The sequence below is a fragment of the Carica papaya genome, chromosome 4, assembly GCF_054855325.1.
Source record: "Carica papaya isolate Zhongbai chromosome 4, ASM5485532v1, whole genome shotgun sequence".
Lineage (NCBI taxonomy): Eukaryota > Viridiplantae > Streptophyta > Magnoliopsida > Brassicales > Caricaceae > Carica > Carica papaya.
Window position 1 is genome coordinate 4,804,408 of NC_142312.1, and position 23,163 is coordinate 4,827,570.

The 23,163-nt window shown below is 35.3% G+C and overlaps 4 protein-coding genes and 1 non-coding gene across 12 annotated transcripts; 3 read left to right on the forward strand and 2 right to left on the reverse strand.

Annotated features, from left to right (window-relative positions):
- Positions 1–3,360: 3,360 nt before the first annotated feature.
- Positions 3,361–5,453, reverse strand: LOC110822400 (transcription factor HHO5). Its single transcript, XM_022052512.2, has 5 exons — positions 5,115–5,453; positions 4,754–4,974; positions 4,292–4,652; positions 3,930–4,006; positions 3,361–3,837 (listed from the first exon to the last, which is right to left on the reverse strand). The coding sequence occupies exons 1-5, from the start codon at positions 5,311–5,313 to the stop codon at positions 3,580–3,582; spliced, it is 1,116 nt and encodes a 371-aa protein (XP_021908204.2). The 5' UTR covers positions 5,314–5,453; the 3' UTR covers positions 3,361–3,579.
- Positions 5,454–7,643: 2,190 nt separating this feature from the next.
- On the forward strand, positions 7,644–7,715 carry TRNAE-UUC (transfer RNA glutamic acid (anticodon UUC)). Its single transcript has one exon. It is a non-coding gene; the product is annotated as a tRNA-Glu (tRNA).
- A 688-nt stretch (positions 7,716–8,403) lies between these two features.
- On the reverse strand, positions 8,404–12,119 carry LOC148266217 (uncharacterized). 7 transcript variants are annotated; one of them, XM_088217522.1, is made up of 4 exons: positions 11,776–12,119; positions 10,554–10,644; positions 9,816–9,858; positions 8,404–8,579 (listed from the first exon to the last, which is right to left on the reverse strand). In XM_088217522.1, the coding sequence occupies exons 1-4, from the start codon at positions 11,865–11,867 to the stop codon at positions 8,434–8,436; spliced, it is 372 nt and encodes a 123-aa protein (XP_088073648.1). In that variant the 5' UTR covers positions 11,868–12,119; the 3' UTR covers positions 8,404–8,433. The 7 variants fall into 7 exon arrangements, 3 of the variants coding, with proteins under 3 accessions (XP_088073648.1, XP_088073649.1, XP_088073650.1); XM_088217523.1 differs by having other exon boundaries at positions 8,404–8,663; XM_088217524.1 differs by lacking the exon at positions 8,404–8,579 and adding an exon at positions 8,943–9,322 and having other exon boundaries at positions 11,776–12,118.
- A 2,177-nt stretch (positions 12,120–14,296) lies between these two features.
- Positions 14,297–19,483, forward strand: SNRK2.3 (sucrose nonfermenting 1(SNF1)-related protein kinase 2.3). Of its 2 annotated transcripts, none has more exons than XM_088217521.1 (9): positions 14,297–14,938; positions 15,901–15,975; positions 16,056–16,146; positions 16,242–16,295; positions 16,414–16,502; positions 17,155–17,247; positions 18,493–18,597; positions 18,685–18,783; positions 18,929–19,483. In XM_088217521.1, exons 1-9 carry the CDS (start codon positions 14,762–14,764, stop codon positions 19,217–19,219), a joined length of 1,074 nt encoding a protein of 357 aa, XP_088073647.1. In that variant the 5' UTR covers positions 14,297–14,761; the 3' UTR covers positions 19,220–19,483. The 2 variants fall into 2 exon arrangements, with proteins under 2 accessions (XP_088073647.1, XP_088073646.1); XM_088217520.1 differs by having other exon boundaries at positions 14,298–14,938; positions 16,056–16,157; positions 16,410–16,502.
- A 993-nt stretch (positions 19,484–20,476) lies between these two features.
- LOC110822207 (Pentatricopeptide repeat (PPR) superfamily protein) lies at positions 20,477–23,136 on the forward strand. The gene has a single exon (XM_022052234.2). It carries the CDS (start codon positions 20,631–20,633, stop codon positions 22,710–22,712), a length of 2,082 nt encoding a protein of 693 aa, XP_021907926.2. The 5' UTR covers positions 20,477–20,630; the 3' UTR covers positions 22,713–23,136.
- The last annotated feature ends 27 nt before the right edge of the window (positions 23,137–23,163 follow it).

Genomic DNA, 23,163 nt, shown 5'->3' on the forward strand with positions numbered 1-23,163 from the left:
TCAGATTTAATCAAGATGGACGGCTGTGATTAGAAGGCAAAAGGGTATAAATAAAACCCCCACACCTGACCACAAAAACCCTAGCCGCCTGCCCTTGCCGGAGAAGATGAACCAGACGCCGGAGGAGCCGGCCGCCGCCACCTGCCGTCGCACCGGAGAGTTTTCTGACCGCCGATCGAGGCAAATTTCATACCCCCGGCTCGTTTTTCAATGCTGAGTTCCCCTGTGGCCAAATCGGAGCCAAAATTCCGGCCAAACGGCCGGAAAACACGGCCGAAACCCAGCGGCGCCGCCGCGCCCCTCCTCGATTTTTGCCTCCGATGAGGCCCTTTCCGGCCTCCGTTTGATACAATTTTTATATCACCGTGATCACCATTATTTTCTCTACAGGTTGATCGAAGCCAAATCACCAAAACACGAATCTCGCCGAAGAGCCGCCGCACCCGAGAGTACCGCCGCCGGTAAACTTCAGTTTTTCGTATTTTTTTTGCCCCTCGAGGGCCCTAGGGTTGTTTTATCGCAAGGACCGATGCAAATGTGGTCGAATTCGGCCGAAAACGGTCAACCCGAGGCGAATCGCCGCCGCTTGCGGAGCCGCCGTCGCCGGAGCACGGCGGAGCCGCCGTCGCCGGAGTACGGCGGAGCCGCCGTCGCCGGAGCACAGCGGAGCCGCTGTGCCGAAATTGCGATATTGGCTGAAAGGGGCCCTGGGTCTAATTTGGGATTTTTTGGGACACGTGCAGATACCAGTAGTGCGTTTCAGTTCCCCGGAAAAAAATTTAGGAAAAATTAGGGACAGCCTATAGGCGCACTGTAGAGCCGTATTCGGACCCCGAAACAAGTAAGGACCCCTCACCCTATTTCCTATCACGGTATTAAAGTTCAATAAATAATAAAACGGTATTTCATGAATTAATAGATGTGTGAAATTATTTAAGGTCGCTAATGGAGTCCGAGTCTGGTGTGTTTGTCGGTTAGCTGTTGTTTGACCTATTTTACAGTTTTAAGTGCAATATAAGGTCTGATGTTTTCATTTCATAGTTTCGTGTGCATATATTACTGTTTTATTGATTATGGGTTGAATGACTGAGAACCCGATGTTGTATGTTGTCTTGTTTGGCATAAATTATTAGTTTGCTTGTTTGTGTGTGAATTGATGATGCTGACTGAGGAAAAGGGGAATGAAAGGTTATGTAAATTGCTAATTATATAATGTGGTCAACCTGACTAGATATTCTGGGAGATGGTGAACGGACCGGGTCCGTAGGGAACCCTATCGAGATTGTGGTCTCTCATACCGGACGGGGTATGGGGACGGCTCGTTTCACCCTCATACCGGACGGGGTATTGAGGTTTATAGTTTTGGCGCCCATACCGGACGGGGTATGGGGACGACCCTAGAATCTGATTACAAGTGTTAAGGGTTCACGGGTAGCGGGATCCTTATGGATCCCCATGGATACTAGTAGGCTGGTAAATGAGGAAAAATATGTTGTGTAATGATTGAATTGCAAAAGGCGTGATAAGTATTATGTTATACAGCTCATATGATTTCATGATGATGATAATGTTATTGCTTTCGTATATTGTTTTATAAATTTCGCCGAGGTAAGTGGATAGTAAAGGATTTTATTATTGATAAAAGAATTTGTTGTAAATTATGCTCCATTGGTCTTTTGTATTTTCTACCCACATTTACCTCCGTGACGGTGAGATAGTGTGATGTCTTTACTGGGCTGGTGTAACTCATTCCTTATTTAATCATTTCATATCAGAAAGACATTGTTCCCGAGTCTGTTCCGCAAGAAGACGGCGAAAGGGACGTCTGAAAACTCCGTAGTTATATTTATAGTTTTTATTTTCGAGTTTCTCTTTTAGTTAGTTTGTTCTTTTATAATTTGAACACGTTTTTGGTTTTAGTGTAAGGGATATTAATCAAAATTTTTATTACGCTTCCGCATTTGACATTTTTAATACACATATTCAAAGTATACAAGATATATTTAATATGGTAAAACTCAAGATAATGAACATGGATGAAACAGGAACATGAAGTGATTGACAAACTCAGTTTCTGTGAAAAAAGAAAGAAAGAAAAAGAGATTGGAATGAAGTGGGCATAATTTTGAAACATTCAATGGCTCAGAAGCCAAAAAATCTGAACGTGGGCTCACCGTATCTTCTCATAACTTTGTTGTTTTATTGTATGAGAAAGCGATTCTTTTGTCCTCCATTTCTGGTTTGCTTAATTGAGTATTAAACACCACCCACCTGATTGATCTGTCAACCAGATAATCTAAACAATACAATCCATCTGCATTATTAGATCTTTTGATTAATTTATTAATTAATTCACCGATCACTATAACTTTTTGTTGTTTTTTTTTTTGATTAAAATATAAGCTTAATAAATAATTGAACTTGGGAGAATCTGTGAAAGTGGTCTCCTGGGTTACAGTTCTCAAATCAATCATTTCATGTATCTTTGAGGAAAATACTGAAACTTACTAGTCCTGCAAAAACTTGGAAAATATTTGCCAAAAGTACTACTACAGATACTATGCTTGATGCAAAGCTCATGATCTATTCAAGGGATCGTGATTATAAACCAACGAGGTTGCGGGAGGGAAGATAGAAGCTGCTTTTTTTTTGTGTTGCAGAAAGCAAGGTCAATGGTTGCAGAAGTTTGGAGCTGGAATGCAAGTGAAGGGATATGGCCAGTTTTAATGTGTGGCTAAATGCCCATACATGACAGTGTTTAGAAATATATCGGTTTGAATATTAATGAATAGCAGGAAAATACACCAGAATAAAAATCTAAGAGTAGTTGGTCCTACATCAAATCATGTAGGAGGGAAATTCCATGAAACCCAGAAAGAATTGGTTCAGTCCTCTTCTCGAGAAAACCAGAAAGAATTGGTTCAGTCCACTGCACCAACAGGAAAATGCATCCTAATATCCCCAAGACATGGTACTATATATATACATATCTCCTCCTAAGGAATGGTAAATCAAAGATAATAGAAATTTTGCAATTCAGGTTTTACCCATCACCAGTCAGCAGAGAATGCATAACATGAAGATATTTTACCTGGAGCAGCGAGGAATTCGACAATATAGCCAATACAAACTATCAAGTTCAGGAAAGAAAAGGTTGATCATGATCGAGCGAGCAATCGTTTGAAGCTGTAAATATCTATCATTCATTGATGCTGAAAAGCCAAAAACCTCAATCGAATTACAGACGCAGACAACATATGAATCTGGTGTAATCCGCAGTTTTGTTTCACAAACAAAAACCAAAAAATGAAACCTTATATTCAGGTGTTAGAACAAAACAATTTTAGGACAACCTCCTACTTTGTCACAAAATCAACTATCTAACCATAGCAAAGAAACTCAAGTCACTAACAGAGAACTATTTGTCCATGACACCTGCAAAATCTCATAATCTCTAAGTACTGGCCTTGATACGAATCTCCTGATATAAAATCCCTCTTTTTTATCAAGTATTTGTGTTTGTATGCCTACAATTGGAATCCCCCATGACTATGTTTGTATCAGAAAAAATCATGGAGATCAGTTATATACATGGATCTCTTCTGGCCTGTGAATCCTCCCTCTCCAACTACGGCCATCTGATTTCTCATCCTCTTCGGTCTCCATACTATCAGCTCCATTACTATCAGCTCCATGTGAAAGGAGAGGACCTTGTGGAGAACCAGATGGTGAAATGCTTGGTTTTGAGCTGTCTCCAGAATGGTTTCCGGCTGACCAATGGCTGGTCGCTGCAGCAGACGAAGAAGCTGGAACTTTTCGGATATGAAGCCTGTATTTCTGCGTAAAAGCAAAGAATTCAAGTAAATCAAAAAGCAGAAGCCTAAATAAAGCAAATGAAAGAAGAATAAGTTGTGTAACAGGAACTTTACCTGCAAATGGCTCTTCACTTCATCATTGGTGAGCCCATCTACTTGCATCAGTTCTCTAATTTGCTTAGGAGTGGCCACTAGAAGAATAAATAATCAAACCCATCAAATTTTCATCACCAAAAGACAAATATAGTATTCAATTTTAGAAAAATAGCACACATCACAAGTCTATAAATTAAAATTCCTTGACACTTTGGAATAAAGACACATGGTAAAAGCTAAAAACTCTACAAACACTATATTCTCTTAGCAAATTATCACAGTAAAAGCCTCACAAGAACAAACCAAAACCCTTGGAATCATCCTAGGAAAACAATATTAACTGGTCCCGAAGTAATTTGCTCAGAGGAGATAGGACTAACCTTTTGATCCTCCCAGCTTTTGAAGCGCCTCCACAAACCGCCGATGAAGCTCCGGTGACCAGCACCGCCTCTGCTTCCTGGAATTTTGTTGTTGTTGGTGTTGCGGTTTGCTTTGCAACTCAACTGGATTTTGGTCGGCGCACAAAGATGAACCAAAACCAACTCTGCAACTCATAATACTCGCAGAAACTGTAGTGCAAGAACTCAATTCAGAGATAGGAGTCATGAGAGAAAGAGAAGGAACCCCTTTCTCTTGAAATCCAGATTTTCCCTTAAATGGCCCAATTGCGCCTCCTCTGCTACTGTGGTTGCTGGGTTGAACTGGGTGCTCCTCCGCAAAGGACCCATCTTCTTCACTTGTCTGTTATGAAGAAAAAAAAAAAAAGAATCAGAATTTCTATTCCGCAAAAATTTTCACTCTTGACTTGGAAAAAAAAGAGTTGAAGCTAGTTTCAGGAGTACCGATTTCAGTCGTGAGATTGAGTGTTGCTCCGGATCCGGGTTGACATTGTTGCTCCAGAGCTGAACAGAGCTCATCCAGTTCTTCTTATCGCACCCATCTCTTTCTCTATTTGCCGCTCCATCTTCTTCCGAAATTCTCTTCAATGGCAGGATTTCTTCAACCGCAGATCGATCATTTAACTCCGCATACTGCACTTTCTCCTCTTCTAACCTCGCAATCACTGCAACAAACCCATAAAAATTAAACCCAGAAACAAAAAAAGTAAAAAAGCAAATAAAAGAATAAAAACCCACCTCCAAAATCATAAAAGTAAATGGAAAAGAAAAGAAAAAAAAAAAAAGAAAAGAAGCCGGAAAATACCATCGGTTAAAAGGAGCATGCATAGAGGGAGTTCGCGCCTAAAAGCATCGATTTTTCTTCTCTCATCCTCCAATCTCTTAACGAAATCATCGATTTTTGAGACTTTAGCAGAAATATTCTTCGTCTTCGATATGTCTCTCGTAAATTCAGACATGGTTTTAGGGACATAAACCAAACTCAAATCCAAGCTCAGGTCCATATTTTGGTCCTTCACTCTCTCTCGAAAAGATTATCCCTTTCTCTCTCTCTCTCTCTGTCTCTCTCTGTGTGTGTATATATGTGTCTGTAATCTATATATATCTATCGACGTCTATCTACCTATCTTCTTTGTCCGTGACATTGCCCAGATAAGAACGATAAGAAAAGAAGGCGTTGTATATTTATAGAGGAGGGGACACATTGGGAGATTCACGGACGCGGAGATTCGGTGCTTTGCATTCGGGTCGTCGCATAACAAACAAGACGATATATATGAGAACCGGGCTAACTCGGTGGCTCGCGAGGCTAACTCAGTCATTTTCTATGCGGAAACTCGGTGAGTTGTCCGTATTAAACGTATTGGAATCTTTGGATTCCGTACATCACGCGGCGAATTGTAATTACCAAAATTTTATTTTTGGAATTTAATTAAATAATTTTTTTTTCGTTTATTTAGAAAGTAAATAAACGGTTTATTTGGGTAAAATCAGTTTTAAAAAGAAATTATATCTACACTACCTGTAGAATAAATAAATTATTTTTTATAAAGTTTATTTAAAATTTTAAACTATTTTTTTTATTAATTTTCAACTTTATTCAATTTTTTTAAAAAATTAAATTAAATTTTTTCAAAAAATTCTCTTTAAATTGACATCGAATTATTTAAAATCCTCTTAAATCCTAAAGCAAAATAAATAAATAAAATTTCCTATTTTATCAAGAATATATTTTTAAATTATAAAAATAATAAATCATATAACTAAATAGTGGAATATAATAATAAAAAATGTATATACTTTTTATATAAAGGTTTTGATTACTTATTTTTTAATTAACAAAAGTATAATACTTTTTTGTGAATATAAAAGGTACATTGCTTGGTGATTTTTTTTTTTTAAATATTTTAAAAACATTAAAAATGAATATTATTAATTTTAAAAAAACTAATAGTATATATAATAAATATATAGATATTTATTAAAGATAACAAAAATAATTGTTTAAGTAAAATTTTATATAATTTAAAAGATCATAACTAATCATATGACTTTAAAACATATTTATAATTAATATTTTTAACTTTATACCGTAATACGATGAATCTATTAAAATTTAATTAATAACTAATTATTCATTTATCAGTACTAAATCAAGTGAAAGATATTAAGTATCTATATACAGCGTATATATATATATACACACACAATTAATTACTAGAGAATTAGAGTAAAATAAATAATTAATTAAAATTATTTTATTATGCACTATTAGAACAAAACTTATTTTGATGACGTGTATTTCTCCGATCACTTTTAAAGATATTTACGATATAAATCTTTCTTTTGCAACCATAATATGTATATAAAAAATATATATAACTATTTACAAATTATTTAATATATAAATAGGAAATAAATAATAATTTATATATTTAAGGAAGAATGCGTTAATGTATTGGCATGTGAAAGATTCCTGATGACGAGAAAAAGCAACTTTATTATTATTATTATTAATTTAATTTTTTTTTAACTCCTTACCACAGAATCAGATTGCTTGTTCCGATGGATGATCGTGTGTTGTGCGGTGTTAAAATAAAGGATCTACCCGCAGAAACAACAGACCAGCTGTCACCACCAACCGGATGCCAACACGTGGCACGAAAAAATCATCACATGGGTGAGATTCTTCGAGCCGGGTACACCAAAATCGTTTGTTCCAGAACCGCTCGATTTTTACTTTTTTGGATTGCTATATTTTTGTTTTGTACTCTCCTGTGGGTAGCTGACACGTGTCGAGAAATTTCCCCACGTGGGATTTAAATTTTATTTTGTGTGTTATTAAAAAAATGTTGGATAAGGATTCTCGGGCTTTATAGATGAAAATGAACAAGAAGAAGATGCTCTTACATGCATAATGACAACCGTCAACTCTGTCTCTTTTGTTTTCTTTAAAATAACTAATTGAAAAAAATAATGGAGAAGTATGAAAAAGAAAAATTGAGAGGGCAAGACGAGACTTTGTGTGCGGTCTCAAATTATAATTCTTTATTTATTGGTTGTCCTTTGCTTGTGGATACGAACCCATGGCTCTAAATCATAAATGTGCCTTACTATATTTATCAATTAACATACATATATATATATACACACATACCCTTTTTGTTTTTTGTTTTTTTTTAAAAAAAAAAAAACTCATTTTTGAAATTTATTTTCTTTGTATACACTCTAACACAATAATATAAAATTTATTTTCTTATGTGGGATTATTTTCTTATTTCAAAGTACTCAACATAATTAATAATAAGTTGATTCGACTCAAGCTAACATCAATTCCGTTGTCGTCCAGCGGTTAGGATATCTGGCTTTCACCCAGGAGACCCGGGTTCGATTCCCGGCAACGGAAGCTTTTTAGTATCTTTCAATTTTTTTTTTATGCTTTTGAGGCCTTGAAAAAGAACATTTCGTTCTTTAACCAGTGTAAACCAACAATATCATGAATTAACCTAAAAATTAAATTTCAAATATGTAAACTTACAAGATATTAAATCCAAGATTATATACCATCAACATTTTCTTCTTCCATGAAAAACATTACTTTTAGCACTTTATTTCTGTCAAAAGTGATACCTGCTTCCATAAACTATCAAAATAGTGCAAGATATCGACTTTTGCGGCATTGTCGTTGTCCTCAAAATTTACCAGTGATGTGAGAAATGATGCCTTTAACCTACATTTTGACTCATTCTTACCGACGCCGTTCCCTTCCATGAAATTCAAGTGGAAAAGTGCAGATGGGGAATAATATTGAGAACTAGAGATACTCACAACTTGCAAGCAAAACAATGCTGAAATGACTTGAAACTTAAATTCCCCATTTATAAAACAAAAGGGGTTTTTGACTGGATATCAGAAGCATCAGAACTCCCAAAATTCTCTACTATTTAATGATAATTTGATAAGATTGATGTAATAATCACTTGAAATAGTATAGTTTGATAACCAAACAACTACGCAATGTTTCTGATTATTATATAAAACTATTAAATTAGTATATAAAAGATTAAAAAATTTAGCAATTAGAACCATGCAAATGACCAAGTTGTCAAGTATGATTCCTTCAATTAATTTAATAAATTCACAATTGAGATTTTATCGTAATGGACCAAAACAAAGTTAACATAAGCAACAGATGTTAGAGACTTGGTAACAGAACCTTCCATTTCTCTCTCTGAGGGTTTAAGGGCAGGCACTGCTAGGTCTTCACGAGCTTGGAAACAGTGAAGCCATCAAAAAGAGTCAACATCAAACAGTTGGTTTAGCATCTCATCAATAAGCAAATAGAACTGTTCAGCTACAGATTCACAGAGCCAAATCCAGAAAATCAAGTTTGTGTGTTTGTACAGCATAAAAATTTGAATGAAACAACTTGAAGTTTCCCTACAATTGTTTCCGTTTGTCGGTATTATATGTTATCAGAATACAGAACAAGCATCAACCCAATAATTGCTTATAATCTTCATGATTCAATCAATCCATGTTATGTCTTTGCTATGTATTTAGTGCCGGTGCGCTCATATACATCTAACATCCCTCCCTCCTTTTGTTAATTAATAAAAATTGACAAGATATAGAAAAGTTAAAAGAAGTATGTATTAATCAGAGTTAGCCAACCAAATGTCGGATTTACATTTACAGAGAGATAATCAGACACAATCTTGAATTGACGAAAGATGTCTTTGCAAGTGACAAATAACTCAGAACTCTTTTGAGTGGATGACAGATAGAGGAAAACAGGAAACACTGTTTAAAAGAAGGAGAATATTATGCGGGGGTGCATGCATGTTTATGTCAGTGAAATCCTTAGGTAACTGTGCATTAGCAATTTCTATAGTTTAGATTCGCCCCAATTAGCCACTGTTGTAAGTAGATATTCATAGAGGTGATAACAATATATCAATTCTCCCGTCCCAAAGGAATTTCACTAGGGCATCGGAGGAGGAGCAAGAAACCCTGATGAAGGGAGTATTAGTAACACCACACTTTGCTCATCAGAATTGATGTAACCAAAAATAATAGTCAATTCATAATAAGCCAAATTAGCAACATGTATTGTCGAGTGCTATTACACTACCTCCAGAAGGCTTAAAAAGGGAAAGGCTTTTCAAACTGCTTTGGAAAAGCTACTTAAGTATAGAAGGTAATTTAACCCATAGAAGCAACATGCTAAATCTGACGCAAGGGAATATAAATAACAACAGTGAAAATAAGGAAAAAAATTAAAAACTTTTGTCCAGTAAACAACCAGAGAAGCTTACTTTAATCCACGAAGAAAAAACGAGTCTGAAATAGACATGAGAATGCTAATTATGCATATCAAGACTTATACAACTGGACTATGCAAGAAATGGGGGAAAATATCTATTAGGTCCACGGATTGACACATATTCAACTTCTATGATTAAACATATCAAAATTCTCTAGGCATTTAGCTCACTGTTTTTACCTTCATTTCTCTCTTGCTTACTTTGCCTCTCCTTCTCGGCTGCCTGGACTCGAACAACAGTAAACATAAGAATAGCATAAGCTATTTGTAATAGGAAAAATGCTCAGAGTAAATTTTAATTGTACTTCAAAACAGGAAGATACGAAAATCCTTCTCAGAATTTAACAGTACCATTAAATTCCAGGAGATCAGTGTAGCATCAGTTTTGTAGGAATTGCAAAGATATTATTACATCTTTGAAAGGAGCATGTACATTTTTAAGGCAATGACAGTTTATTTTTGTTGACCCTAACAGAAGAGAAATGTGGCCTGTTGGTACTAGCAAATTATTTGTGAAAACAAGATCATAATGCCCTACACAATCAAAACCCAGTAACTTTTTTAACTGGAACTGCAAGCAAGCACTTAAATGATAACTACTACAGAAACCATCAGAAAACAATATCATTGTGGTAATCCAATGGCAAGATATACTTTGCTAGTGCCCTATTCGTTTGAAACATATCAATGAAGTCAACACGACAAAGGGAATTCAATGGTTTATTGCAAATTATATTCTGCCTATTATTTGGGTCTTGCAATTTTTTCTCTCTTATGAATGCCCATATTTGCTTGACGACCTAGAAAAAAGATGTAACAGACAATTTAAATATATAAGATTTCCTCACGTAATGATAGGGTAAGGAATAAAAGCCCAAAAATATCTAGATTTACTTCTGTTCTGGTTAATTCAGGCACCTGAATGAATTCTTGGAGTTGTGGAGACAAGTTACATAATTTGCTAAAACCACCTCCTCTTTTCTTCATTATTAAGCTCATTAGACCTGAACTATAAAATAAAGAAACTATAAGTTTCATTGAGATTCAGTTTATTTTAATTTCGATTCCATTGAATATGAATAAAAATGAATATATAATACAACCGAAAGAGAAATTTGAATGAAAATAAAATTTGGAGCGGTTCCTTCGTCATGAGTTATGGAACAGAATACCACCACTCTCTCTTTTAAAACCAAAATGAAAAAGAAAATTGTCACTTTCCAATCCAAATGAGAAAAAACAAAACTTCAAGATTTTATGTAACCAGATCTTCAAAAAATTGTCACTATAACAACTGAATTTCTTATGGCTGAATAAGAAAATCATCACTTTTCAAATTCAAGTGGAAAATGCAGAATCTTCATGAGTTAATCATATCTTCAAAAAATTGTCACTATGATAACGTTATTTCTATGGCTGTCATGAAAAGGCTCCTTTCACAGTGATTATAAATATCCAAGGCCTCTTTTGCGAAGATTAGAAATACCCAACGAGGCACATCTACAATCATTTCTGATGGCAACCCAAGAAAGTGATAAAAGGTCTTTCCTGTGAACCAAGGTTAGCAATATCAGAAACAAACTCCATTTTCTAAGAATAAAGCCTATATTTTATAATTAAAGGGGATTCGATCCAGGGAGCTATTGGCACTTCTAATTGTAAATAGTTTCTCTTTTCTTCTTTCAAATGAATGGTTATGAAGAAAAAGAGGAGAGCCAGCAACAACTGGAAGAGGAGAATAGCACCCCCTTAAGACAAATTCCTTTATCCTTATCATCGCAAACATTTCTGTTCTTTCTACAATGTGTATGGTAATTAGTAAACCTTGTAGTGTTGTATTCCACGGCATTGACAGAAACTGGAATGGATTAGTTTAAGGACCTGTTTTCAGATTAAAACATTTTGACAGGAGCAGGGAAATGCAAGCGATCACCAACAGAGCAAACATAACTTGCATATTTTCGGATGTACGAATTGCATATAAATTTTACCCGAAGAAAAAAACCAAGAACTACAGATAACTCTAGCAAATAAACATACATAAAAGATTCAAAAAATATATAAATCACAAGTTATGTAACTTAATGTTATTCCTAAATTCAATGGCCACAAACATGAAACTCAGTCATCATCAACTAACCGTCTTTTGTTGATAGTCTTCACATCACTCTCTCCCTCATCTTCCCGTCTCTCATCACCATCCTCCACCTCCCCCGAATTAGAATCGCTCATTTCCTCTTATTTAACCTTTTTCGTCTGACCATCACCTTCCTCATTTTCAAAATCTTCTTCAGCATTCTATATCTGATTTTTTAGGTAACGTCGACCCGTTCCCTAATTAATGAACCGCGAACTCCTCTTCCAGTTTCCGGCTCAAAAAACCAGTAGTCGTCGTCTACAGATCAGAATCGGAGAATCTCACAGAGAAGGGCGATAAACTCCTCTAATGAATATTTTTGTTATGTATTAAATAACAAAAATGGAAATGTAATTAGATGTGTATTAATTAAAATAAATAAATAAATAATTTGTGTATAATTAATTAATATTACATATCAAATACTCTTTTTTTCTATTATATAATTTATAAATTAAATAAAAATACATTGATTAAACATATTTTTCAGTGGCTCACAAATATTTTGATAAGCTTATAATTCTCAAATATACTTATAAACTAAACGACCCCATAATATATATATATATATAGCAAAACCAACAAAGCAAAGGTATTATTAATTAATAATTATACATTTTTGTATTAATAATTAATAATTATACATGTTTACAATTTATCGAGGTATTATGCGATATACTAATGTATTTTTATTCGTTTGCATGACTTATTTTTTATTATGAGCAGTTTTTAGTTTTATTTCTCTATTATAATATCGATGTTAGGTATAAATTATTTTTTTAAAAGAATAATTTTAAAGATTCAAATGAATTATAATTTTAAATTTTTTTAATTGTAATTATGAAATTAAATTTTTATAAGTAAAGACATATATGTATCAAAAAATTAATAATTCACATAGAAATATATATAATTTCTAAATAAATTCTTAAAACTTTCCTCCTATTACTTGTCTATTTTATGAATTATATTATACATTTTATAAATATATAATTAGGTTAATATGTTCGAAAAATCTATAATTTGGTTATTAAGTTCACAAGAGAATACAAAAAATCTTTTCTACTAGGGTATGCACAAAATTAATGTTGATTTTTTTTTTTAATTATATCCTTGATGAGTTTTGAAATTATTGATTTCCAAAATGTAAAAATTTTAAAAAAAGAAATTAATGTGACTTTACTTTTTTTTGGGTTAATTTGAGTAAAAAGTTAAAATTATTTTTAAAATATCTTCAACCGTTAAAAAAAAAAATTTGTTTGAGTCAACTAGTACTCGCGCGTTTGTTATGATACTAATTTAAGCCTCTATATGTATGCATTGTACTCGGACAAATTATATACAATGGACTCGTTTATTAAATGTATTTGGACCATATATATTACGTAGCTCTCATTCCTTATTTTGTGTTTATAATGAATATTTAAAATATTTTATTGTAATAATATTTAGTTTGTCATTAATTTTTTTTATCTCGTCACATAATTAAAAAGTTTGTTTAAGATTATCAAACATCTAAAACTTTAAGCTTAGACAAAAATATCCAATCAATTTTTTTAATTTTGTATAATCAACAATATTTTGATAATTTCTCTCTATATTAATTTATACGCATTAGTATATTGATTTCTTAGAATTATAATGTATCTCTTATCAGACCCATTTATCTTTTCTTACGCTATATTTAAATTAAATAAAAATTTTAATTTATATTATTTACCTCAAATAGTTTTCTTTATGGAGTTAATTAACATATAATTTAAGCTAATATAAAAATTGAAGCATTTTTTTTAATGTAAATATAAAAAGTTGATACACATTTTTAGAAGCAAATTGTAAGTTTCTATAAATTGTAGAAAGATAGAGAGGGACAAGTTTATTTTATAATTATATTTGTTGGTTCAAGAATAATTAATAGAAAAATTATCTAAAAAAAAAGGCTTAAAATCTCATAAATGTTTCTTTTTTTTTTATAAGAAATTATAACTGTGAGTGAAATTATACAATTTTTTTTTTATATTAATTAGAAAGTTGTATTATAATTATTATATAAATATATAGATGTTACTTAATTAATTAAATATATAAATTTTTATTAAAAATAAATAAAAAATAACTTAAATCTAATAATTAACTAATCATAAAAGTCAACAAAATCAACGGTGTGAATCGGTTTTGCTTTCTACAACACATACACCATTATGTCCTCTCTTCCTTGTTTGGCACAGTGTCGCTAGAAAGTCGGAAACTTTCCTTCGCTCAAAAGGCTGTGTGTGAATGGATAGACTTCATGTTACTTAATTGACGAAAAAACCCCTAATAATCAGTCTAATATCCATTTTACCCTCATCTGTTTGTCACGAAAGTCAAGGTGTTGACGCGCGAACCCCAACGTGACTGGATGCAACATCACCTTATGATGGACTGCGCCGCAGATAATTATCCTCTCCCTCGCACCAATCACGTGACTCGACAAAATTATCCCATTAAGAATATTTAAAAAAAAGGTAAAAGGTCAATTTGATCGACAAGATGCAGCATAGCAAGACAAGCAAAGCCAGCCATGGAGCTTAGTTACTTACAAACGCCGTCGTTTTGTACACTGGATTGGCTGATGTTAACGGCGCCGCTCTTGTCTTGCCATTATCCTTTTCCTCCTCCTCAAAACGTCCCGCATCCCTTCCCTGTTGCAGAAACAGAAACCGCATGTCGCTGATCATACCAGAAAATATTCATGTGAAATTTCGGTTACGACTACGGCGCACACTCTTCATCGGCTTTTAACATCCTCTTGCAACTCATTCAGTCCTGTCTGCGAGTTGCTTAGTCTCTATCGATCTATTGGACTGACTCGAGGATCTTTGTCCAGTGCTTGGCCGCTGGCGGCTCTGTTTTGATTATTGATTGAGCCAAGCCGGCACTAGCTCCGGCTCTCTGATGTCATCGCCAGTTTTGGTTCTTGTCAGGGCATAGCCGGAAACTTAGGAGAATGGATCGGTCGGTGATGACTGCGGGGCTTGGCATGGAGATGCCGATCATGCACGACAGTGACCGGTACGATTTTGTCCGAGATATCGGTTCAGGGAATTTTGGGGTTGCCCGGCTTATGAGAGACAAGGTCACCCAGGAGCTTGTTGCTGTCAAGTACATCGAGAGAGGCGATAAGGTCAGCTGTCAAATTTCCATCTGGACTCATAGTGCAGCCTCTTCGATAGTATTGTTTTGTAATGATTTTTGTTATCCATCTATTAAAAATCAGTGTGCTGTCGGTATTGATGGTCTTTAATGCGTAAGCGTTTTTGGTATTCTTTTGTTTCCCAAATACACCTCTTGCTGTGTTTATTATCTGTTGGCGTTGCTGAATTTAGTTTGAAAATTCGTGATAACTTAACCTTTTCTGTTTATTTAATCGTTTATAACTTCAATTTTGTTCAGTTTGGGAAAACAAGTTATCCTTTGTTTTTTGCTGGGAGTATTTTTTGTGGAATGGATATTACTTAACGAGTGTGTGTTTAATCCACTGGATAAATTCCAATTTTGGAAAGTGTTGCTCTGTCTCTTCCAGGCACTTAAATTCTTCCATTTTATATAATTGGAAAGATAAATTTTCTAAAAGGAAGATATCAGGAGTTTCAAGACTTCAGTGATGGTTTTTGATGGAAACAAGATGCGAACATTTAAGAAAGATACTGTTAAAACTAAGTAGAGAGATGGAATTCCCTTATAACACCTTTTGTTGAGGTTGCTATGATAAGCTTCGATAGAAGTTTTGTGAAAGTCAAAGGAGGGGTCTATATGAATAGGATTTGGTAGGAGTCATAACACACTTTTGTGCAGTCTGTAAATAAGCTCCGCTTTAAGTGACTTGATGGGCTCTGGGCTCTGAGGGCACTAATGTTGTCAAATGGCTAAAGGGTGAATGCTGGGTTTTAGAGTTTAAAGTTGCGCTTCAGTACTGAAACGAAAGGATTGGTGGTTTTAAGATGGGTAAGTGTTGTTTTTGGCAATCAACTTGGAAAGTTAAGGTGGAGACTTTTATGTTCCATTTCGTTCTATTAAGTTTGAATTCGAGAATGACAGGAGCACCAAGGATGCCTTGCGTTCTCATCATGGTGATATCTTCTGCAGATAGATGAAAATGTACAGAGAGAAATCATCAACCATAGGTCGTTGAGGCATCCCAATATTGTCAGGTTCAAGGAGGTGAGCTACGTCAATAATTTCTGAGAAATATCCCGTCAAATGGGATAATGGCATAATTTGCTTTATCTTCTCATTTGCAGGTCATTTTAACACCTACCCATCTTGCCATTGTAATGGAATATGCATCTGGAGGAGAGCTTTTTGACCGGATCTGCAAAGCTGGACGTTTTAGTGAGGACGAAGTTTGTACCCTAGTAATTACATCCATTTAATTTCCCGTGCATGTGTCTCTATATGATTTGTATGTGTTCTGTTGTCTGCTGCAGGCTCGTTTCTTCTTTCAGCAACTCATATCTGGAGTCAGCTATTGCCATGCAATGGTACTTGAAAAAGTTATTTCTATCTTTTGCACTTTCTGACTTTGTTCTTTGCCTTTCTGTGTTGGTGAATTAAATGAATTATGTTGCTACTCCAAATGTTGTGCCTTGGTGAAGCAAGTATGTCACCGTGACTTGAAGTTGGAAAACACTTTGTTGGATGGAAGCCCTGCTCCTCGGTTAAAGATCTGTGATTTTGGGTATTCCAAGGTACTAGTTTGTCTCTCTTTGTCTTCTCTTGTTGTTAAATCATGGTTGTTTGTCCAACCAGATCTATGGATCTCATGGTTGAGATAAAAGTTTCCTGGACTGTGTCACTCTCTTGCACTAGTTTGCAATTTTGGCTCATAAGGTGATACTCTTGCTTTAGATTCAAGATCTTTGCTTTGTCTACAAATTGTAAAATTGTTGCTGGGAACCTTCTATTATGATGGAACCTTGACTGCTTCTGATGCCCAAAACAATTTGTTTTATGATGAAATGATCGTTCAATTTTATGATAATTTGCGTTTTCATGGAAACATTGTCAATATCATATTTAAACGATGTATTTCATTTATGTTTTTCATGTTCATCTGCTCCAATTCTTGAAGTTGTTTTCTCTTAATTTGAGTTTTCTGCTTCTGATGTAAATTTTGTAATCTTCATTGCATCAATCCACTATTTGGGTTTTTTGGTTTTTACCATCTTCTCTTTCGTGTGCTTTGTTGAGGTTCTATTCCTTTGGTCCTTTGTCAAGAAACTTGTTAGTTCTCCATTGACTCTCACTTTTAAATTGTTTCACCATGGGACATAGGATTTTTTGGGTATAACCTTATCTTTTTTTTTTTTATTGTTGATAATTGTGTATACATGTTTTCAGTCTTCTGTGCTTCATTCACAACCGAAGTCAACTGTCGGCACTCCTGCATATATTGCCCCTGAGGTGTTATTGAGGCAAGAATATGATGGCAAGGTATAACCTTAAAATGTAACACATATTTACTTTTATGTTTTGAGTTTTGGTATGTAAGGAGCTTCACGTTGAACTAGCTATGGAAAGGGAGGTTATCCTCCCCCAATCCTTTTCTTTCAAATCTCTAACATGAGAGGATTTAAGTCCAAGTCTACTGCACCAACTAAACTAGCAGGCACCTGCAATTTATGGATTACTTTTTCCAGTGAAATCATAAAAAATTGTTCCTAGAGGGTGGAGACTTGGTGTTCTTTTGCTTGGACAACTAACTTCATTCGAGAGGGCTTGTGAGGTGCCCAAGAGCATTTCCAAATGGGTAGGAGCAGAACCGTGGAGATGCTATGGTGGGAAATAGTTATAGCAATAATTGGATAAGACTGTGTCTACCTTTAAGCTACTGTCATCAACTGGTTAAAGTTAGTTCCGTAGCCACTAAGATAGTCAAGAGGGTGACAGTATGCAAAAGTAGTTAGAGATGGAATTCATCAAGTGTGCTGGGGCAAATAATTGGTGCTCACACCAATTGAGGATATTGTCAGTTTGCCATTTAACATTTTATTTGTTTATTCTTTTTGGTATGTTGCAATTCTGATGGGCTTAATAATCTGTAAAAGGGAATAGGACTTACATCTGCGCTGCTAAACATCATTTCTATCATATCCATGGTCTTTATGATCCTTGACTCTGGTTGCTGGTCAAAACTACCAATTTCTCTGATATTAACTCAGTGTGGCAGTTGGTTACCATTAAAAGAGAGTTGAAGAGTTGCCTATAGATGAGTACCAGTTGCCTGAGTGTTGTTTGTTCTAATTTTATGAAATAGGAATGATACAATACAAGTATGATAAAAATTGAATGGAAATAACAGTCTAATTCTAAAGTCAGTTTCATGTTTAATTCATTAGGTTTTTGTTGTGATTTCTTACTTGACAGATTGGAATACAAAATTCAAGGTTGTAGAGTTGAAGATAGAGCGAAATCAATTAATTGTGTATCAAATGTGTAAATTATGACTAGCTACATATGAAATAACTAAGATTTAGGAATTAAATGAGAATAGAATAACTTTGAATCAACTGCAACGCAAGAGTCTGACCCAGCCTTTAGTTGGTGGCTTGGTACAGTCAGTGTCTTGATCTTGGCCACTTGGGATCTTAAACAGTTCCTTGTTTATCGAAGTTATATATTTTGCTGCCTAATTGACTCCAAGTAAGCACGGCTGTCTTAATATGGTGTTATTACCAGATTGCAGATGTGTGGTCATGTGGTGTAACCTTATATGTGATGCTGGTTGGAGCATATCCATTTGAAGATCCAGATGAACCGAAGGACTTTGGGAAGACAATACAAGTATATTAGCGGAACTTGCTATATACCATTACTTCCCTTACTTGGCTATTCTAATTCAAACATGCTTTACATGGGTTCCTTTTGCAGAGAATCCATACCGTCCAGTATGCCATTCCAGATTTTGTTCAAATATCTCCTGAGTGTCGGCACCTGATATCCAGGATTTTTGTTGCAGATCCCTCAGCGGTGAGTTTTTTTTTGTTTGTCTTTCTGAGAATTTTTGCTGATGCTTTAATTGTCCCTTAACATATTCCATATTGATGGTTAAGAGAGTTAACCATAACGAGATCAAATTTCAAACACCCTACTTTTTGGTGATATCATGCAACAGAGAATTACCATTCCTGAAATCAGGAACCATGAGTGGTTTCTGAAGAATCTTCCTGCAGACCTAATGGATGAAAGAACAAGTAACCAGTATGAAGAGCCTGATCATCCTATGCAAAGCACAGATACAATCATGCAGATAATTGCCGAAGCCACCATACCACCTGCTGGGACCCAATGCCTTAACCATTACATGATAGACAACCTCGACATGGATGAGGACATGGACGACTGGGATTCTGAATCTGAGCTTGATGTTGACAGCAGTGGGGAGATAGTATATGCACTGTACTAAGAAGAACATTTTAGCAAATGGATGCACGAAGGATCTGGCTAAGTGCTTGGTAAGAGTGCGTGATGCCATCGTCGACACTGTAAGGAAATGCTCAGCATTGATCTCATGTAGCATGATATGTTGTTGTTGCTGTAAGTCTGGTCATGTTCATGCGTTGTAGCTTGTGCACCATTTATGTGTTGACAACTTGATCTTTAAATGATTTGATGGTTGAGAGGGACGATAATTGAAAAATATTCTACATGTTTTCCCCTTTCTGTTGAAGTCTTTATGTTCTTGTGACTGGTGTGTGTGTGTGTGTATCTTGGCATAATATATATATATATACTTTGAATGAGAATTACCTTGGAAGCTTTGCGGAGTTTGATAATTCCTGTTTGCAGCAATGCTAAATGGCCAATCTGGTAGACGGCTACCTGATTTGAAGCTGTCAAATTTCTTCTACTCTTTTGGGCGGACAACGTAAATCCAAAATTGATCTGCTTTTTTCTGTTTAGCCGAAAAGGAAGTGCCTCATGGGATTGCAAGCTTATTGGGTGCTTTTAAGCGGGCATCTCTGTAGCCAATGCTTCTTCAGAATTTCACGAACTTCTTTCATTAGTTAGAAAATAATTTCTCTGTCTTAAAACTACTTTCGTTTTCACTTTGAATTTCTCTAAGAATTCTTTTCTACCTTTCGAGTTTAGCAGTTTAACTTTTTGTTATCAAATAATTTAAAGTGGGAATGATGTTCGTTTTAATAAAGCAAATTATGTTTTTACTAAATATTAGCAGAAAATTGAAGAGAGAAACCAAACTAAACTGAGCTTTAAGCATGCGGTATTAAGTTTATATATCTCTTCCACAAAATAGAATTTTTTTTTTTTAACTTTATCACAACAATAAATTATTCTCGTTGAATAATCATTAAAATAATAATAAGATAATAATTAATTTATAATATTTTATTTAATAAAATTAAAAATATGTCGAGACGAAAAAAAAAAAATTGTGACGGATAGATTTCTTTCGTTAGAGTATTAGATTAATATCATCGCTTAATCTTTTATTCTAATTAATTAAATTAGGCATATCTTTTATTGTTATTAATTTAATTAATTTTTAAAGTAAAAAAATATAATCTAATCATTTTATACTTTTTCATTAAAAATTATTATAAATCATATTATAATAAAAAAAATATTAATAATCTAATAAAAATAAATATTAAATTAATTTAATAATTTAAACAAAATAAAATAAAATAAAAAGTAACAATAATAAACATGAATAGGTAATAAAAAGACATGAACGAACATAATAGAAATAAACAAGAAAGTGCTTAGACGTTGATTTTCTTTTTCCTATTTCTTCTCTCCTTCTCTTCACCAGCGCAGCCATTTGTCAATGTCTGAACTTGCATTTGTAAACCATGGAGATTACTAGCTCGAGCCTTTCACGCTCCTTGTATCTACTTTATCTCAACAGAAGACTCTCGTCTTCTTCTTTCCCCAGAACCAACCTCCATAAACCCATTGTTGAAAGATCGTCTTTGAGGTCAAACGCCAGAGACGTTCTCATAAACCGCCTATGCAGAGACGACAGATACAAAGAAGCCATTGACATTTTATGTGAGCAAAACTGCTTAGCAGAAGCGCTTCAAATACTCAGTCACATCGAACAACCCATTGCATCCGTGTACTCGTCCCTTATCCAAGTTTGTTCCCGAAACAGAGCTCTCGCAGAGGGGAGGAAGGTCCACGAACATATACAGATTTCCGGTTTCTCGCCTGGGATTGTTATATCAAATCGTCTTCTTGACATGTATGTGAAATGTGATAGTTTGGTTGATGCACAGGAGCTGTTTGACGTAATGGTTGATAGGGATTTGTGTTCCTGGAATACTTTGCTCTCTGGGTACGCGAAAGTGGGGTTGCTCGAACAGGCAAGAAAGATATTCGACGAAATGCCTAAGAGAGATAGCTTTTCTTGGACTGCAATGATATCGGGATATTCTCGCCATGATCGGCCCGTGCAAGCTTTAGAGTTGTATGGGATGATGCAGATATGTCCAAGTTCAAAACCCAACAAATTCACCATCTCCAGTGCTCTGACTGCTTCCGCTGCGATTCCATGTTTACATGTTGGGAGGGAGATTCATGGTCACATGTTGCGAAGTGGTTTGGACTCTGATGAGGTGGTTTGGAGTGCTTTGATTGATATGTATGGAAAATGTGGAAGTTTAAATGAGGCAAAGAACATTTTTGATAGAATGGTGAATAGAGATGTAGTTACATGGACGGCAATGATCGACAGGTATTTTAGGGATGGAAGGTGGCAGGAGGGTTTCAGATTGTTCTCGGACTTAATCAGGTCAGGTGTAAGGCCAAATGATTTTACGTTTTCTGGCGTTTTGAATGCATGTGCTGATCGTGCTGCAGAGCAGCTGGGCAAGCAGGTTCACGGATACATGATTCGAACTGGATTTGATCCATTTTCATTTGCGTCAAGCACCCTAGTTCATATGTATTCTAAGTGTGGAAATTGTGAGAGTGCGAAAAGGGTTTTTAAAGGGAGTCCTTCACCTCATTTGGTTTCGTGGACTTCCTTGATTGTGGGATATGCTCAAAATGGTCAACCGGATGAGGCACTCGAGTACTTTGAGTTGCTGCTTAAGTCTGGCACTCAGCCTGATCACATTACTTTCGTAGGTGTCCTTTCTGCATGTTCTCATGCTGGGTTAGTTGACAAAGGGTTAGAATATTTTCACTCAATAAAGGAAAAGCATGGGTTAACACATACTCCTGATCATTATGCATGTATAATCGATCTGCTGGCTCGATGTGGTAGATTTAAGGAAGCTGAGGACATTATTAGTAAAATGCCCACGAGGCCTGATAAATTTTTGTGGGCTTCGCTACTCGGTGGTTGTAGAATTCATGGAAATCTTGAACTAGCAGAACAGGCAGCACAAGAACTATTTGAAATAGAACCTGAGAATCCAGCTACCTACGTCAGTATGGCTAATATTTATGCCAGTGCTGGAATGTGGGATGAAGTAGCAAAAACCAGGAAGACCATGCATGAGAGAGGAGTGGTAAAGAAGCCAGGATTTAGCTGGATTGAGATCAAGAGAAAGGTGCATGTGTTCTTAGTGGGAGATACTTCCCACCCGAGGTCTAAGGAAATACATGAGTTCCTGGGAGAACTCTCAAAGAGAATGAAGGAAGAAGGATATGTTCCTGACACCAATTTTGTGCTACATGACGTTGAGGAGGAGCAGAAGGAACAAAACCTCTCCTATCACAGTGAGAAGCTTGCAGTTGCTCTTGGAATCATCGCTACTTCTCCAGAAACTCCAATCAAGGTCTTTAAGAATTTAAGAACTTGTGTAGATTGCCACACTGCCATTAAATTTATCTCGAAGATTGCCAAGAGAAAAATTATTGTGAGGGATTCAAATCGGTTTCATTGCTTTGAGGATGGAAAGTGTTCTTGTGGAGACTATTGGTGATTCATACCACCTACTAGTCCTTCGGCTATTTATGACATGACCATACAAAGATAAAATGCACCCAGCCACGGAACCTGTGTCATCTTTGTCAACATTCAGGAAACTTCACATAAATCAATTTGAGCGAAGAAAGAGGTGTTTAACATCTTTTTAACTCTGAATCAGGATTTCCACGCATTCCAGCAGAGACGAGGGTCTCTGTGGTGCCTAGTGTTGTCTGCATGGGATCTTGTACGTGAACAAGAACATCAGTGTTTCCAGTTGATTTTCTTCGCAGCTGGGGCAAGCCATGCAGCAAAAGATATAAAGGTTTCGGTATTTTATAGTTTTTCTTTTCCTGAGCTCTCCATGAAAAATGGTTTAGCTTCTGAGGATGGAAAGGAATATTGTATTTGCTTTATTATTATGCAATTCTTTGCGAAGAGTTTTTCCAAATTATGCAATTCATCAA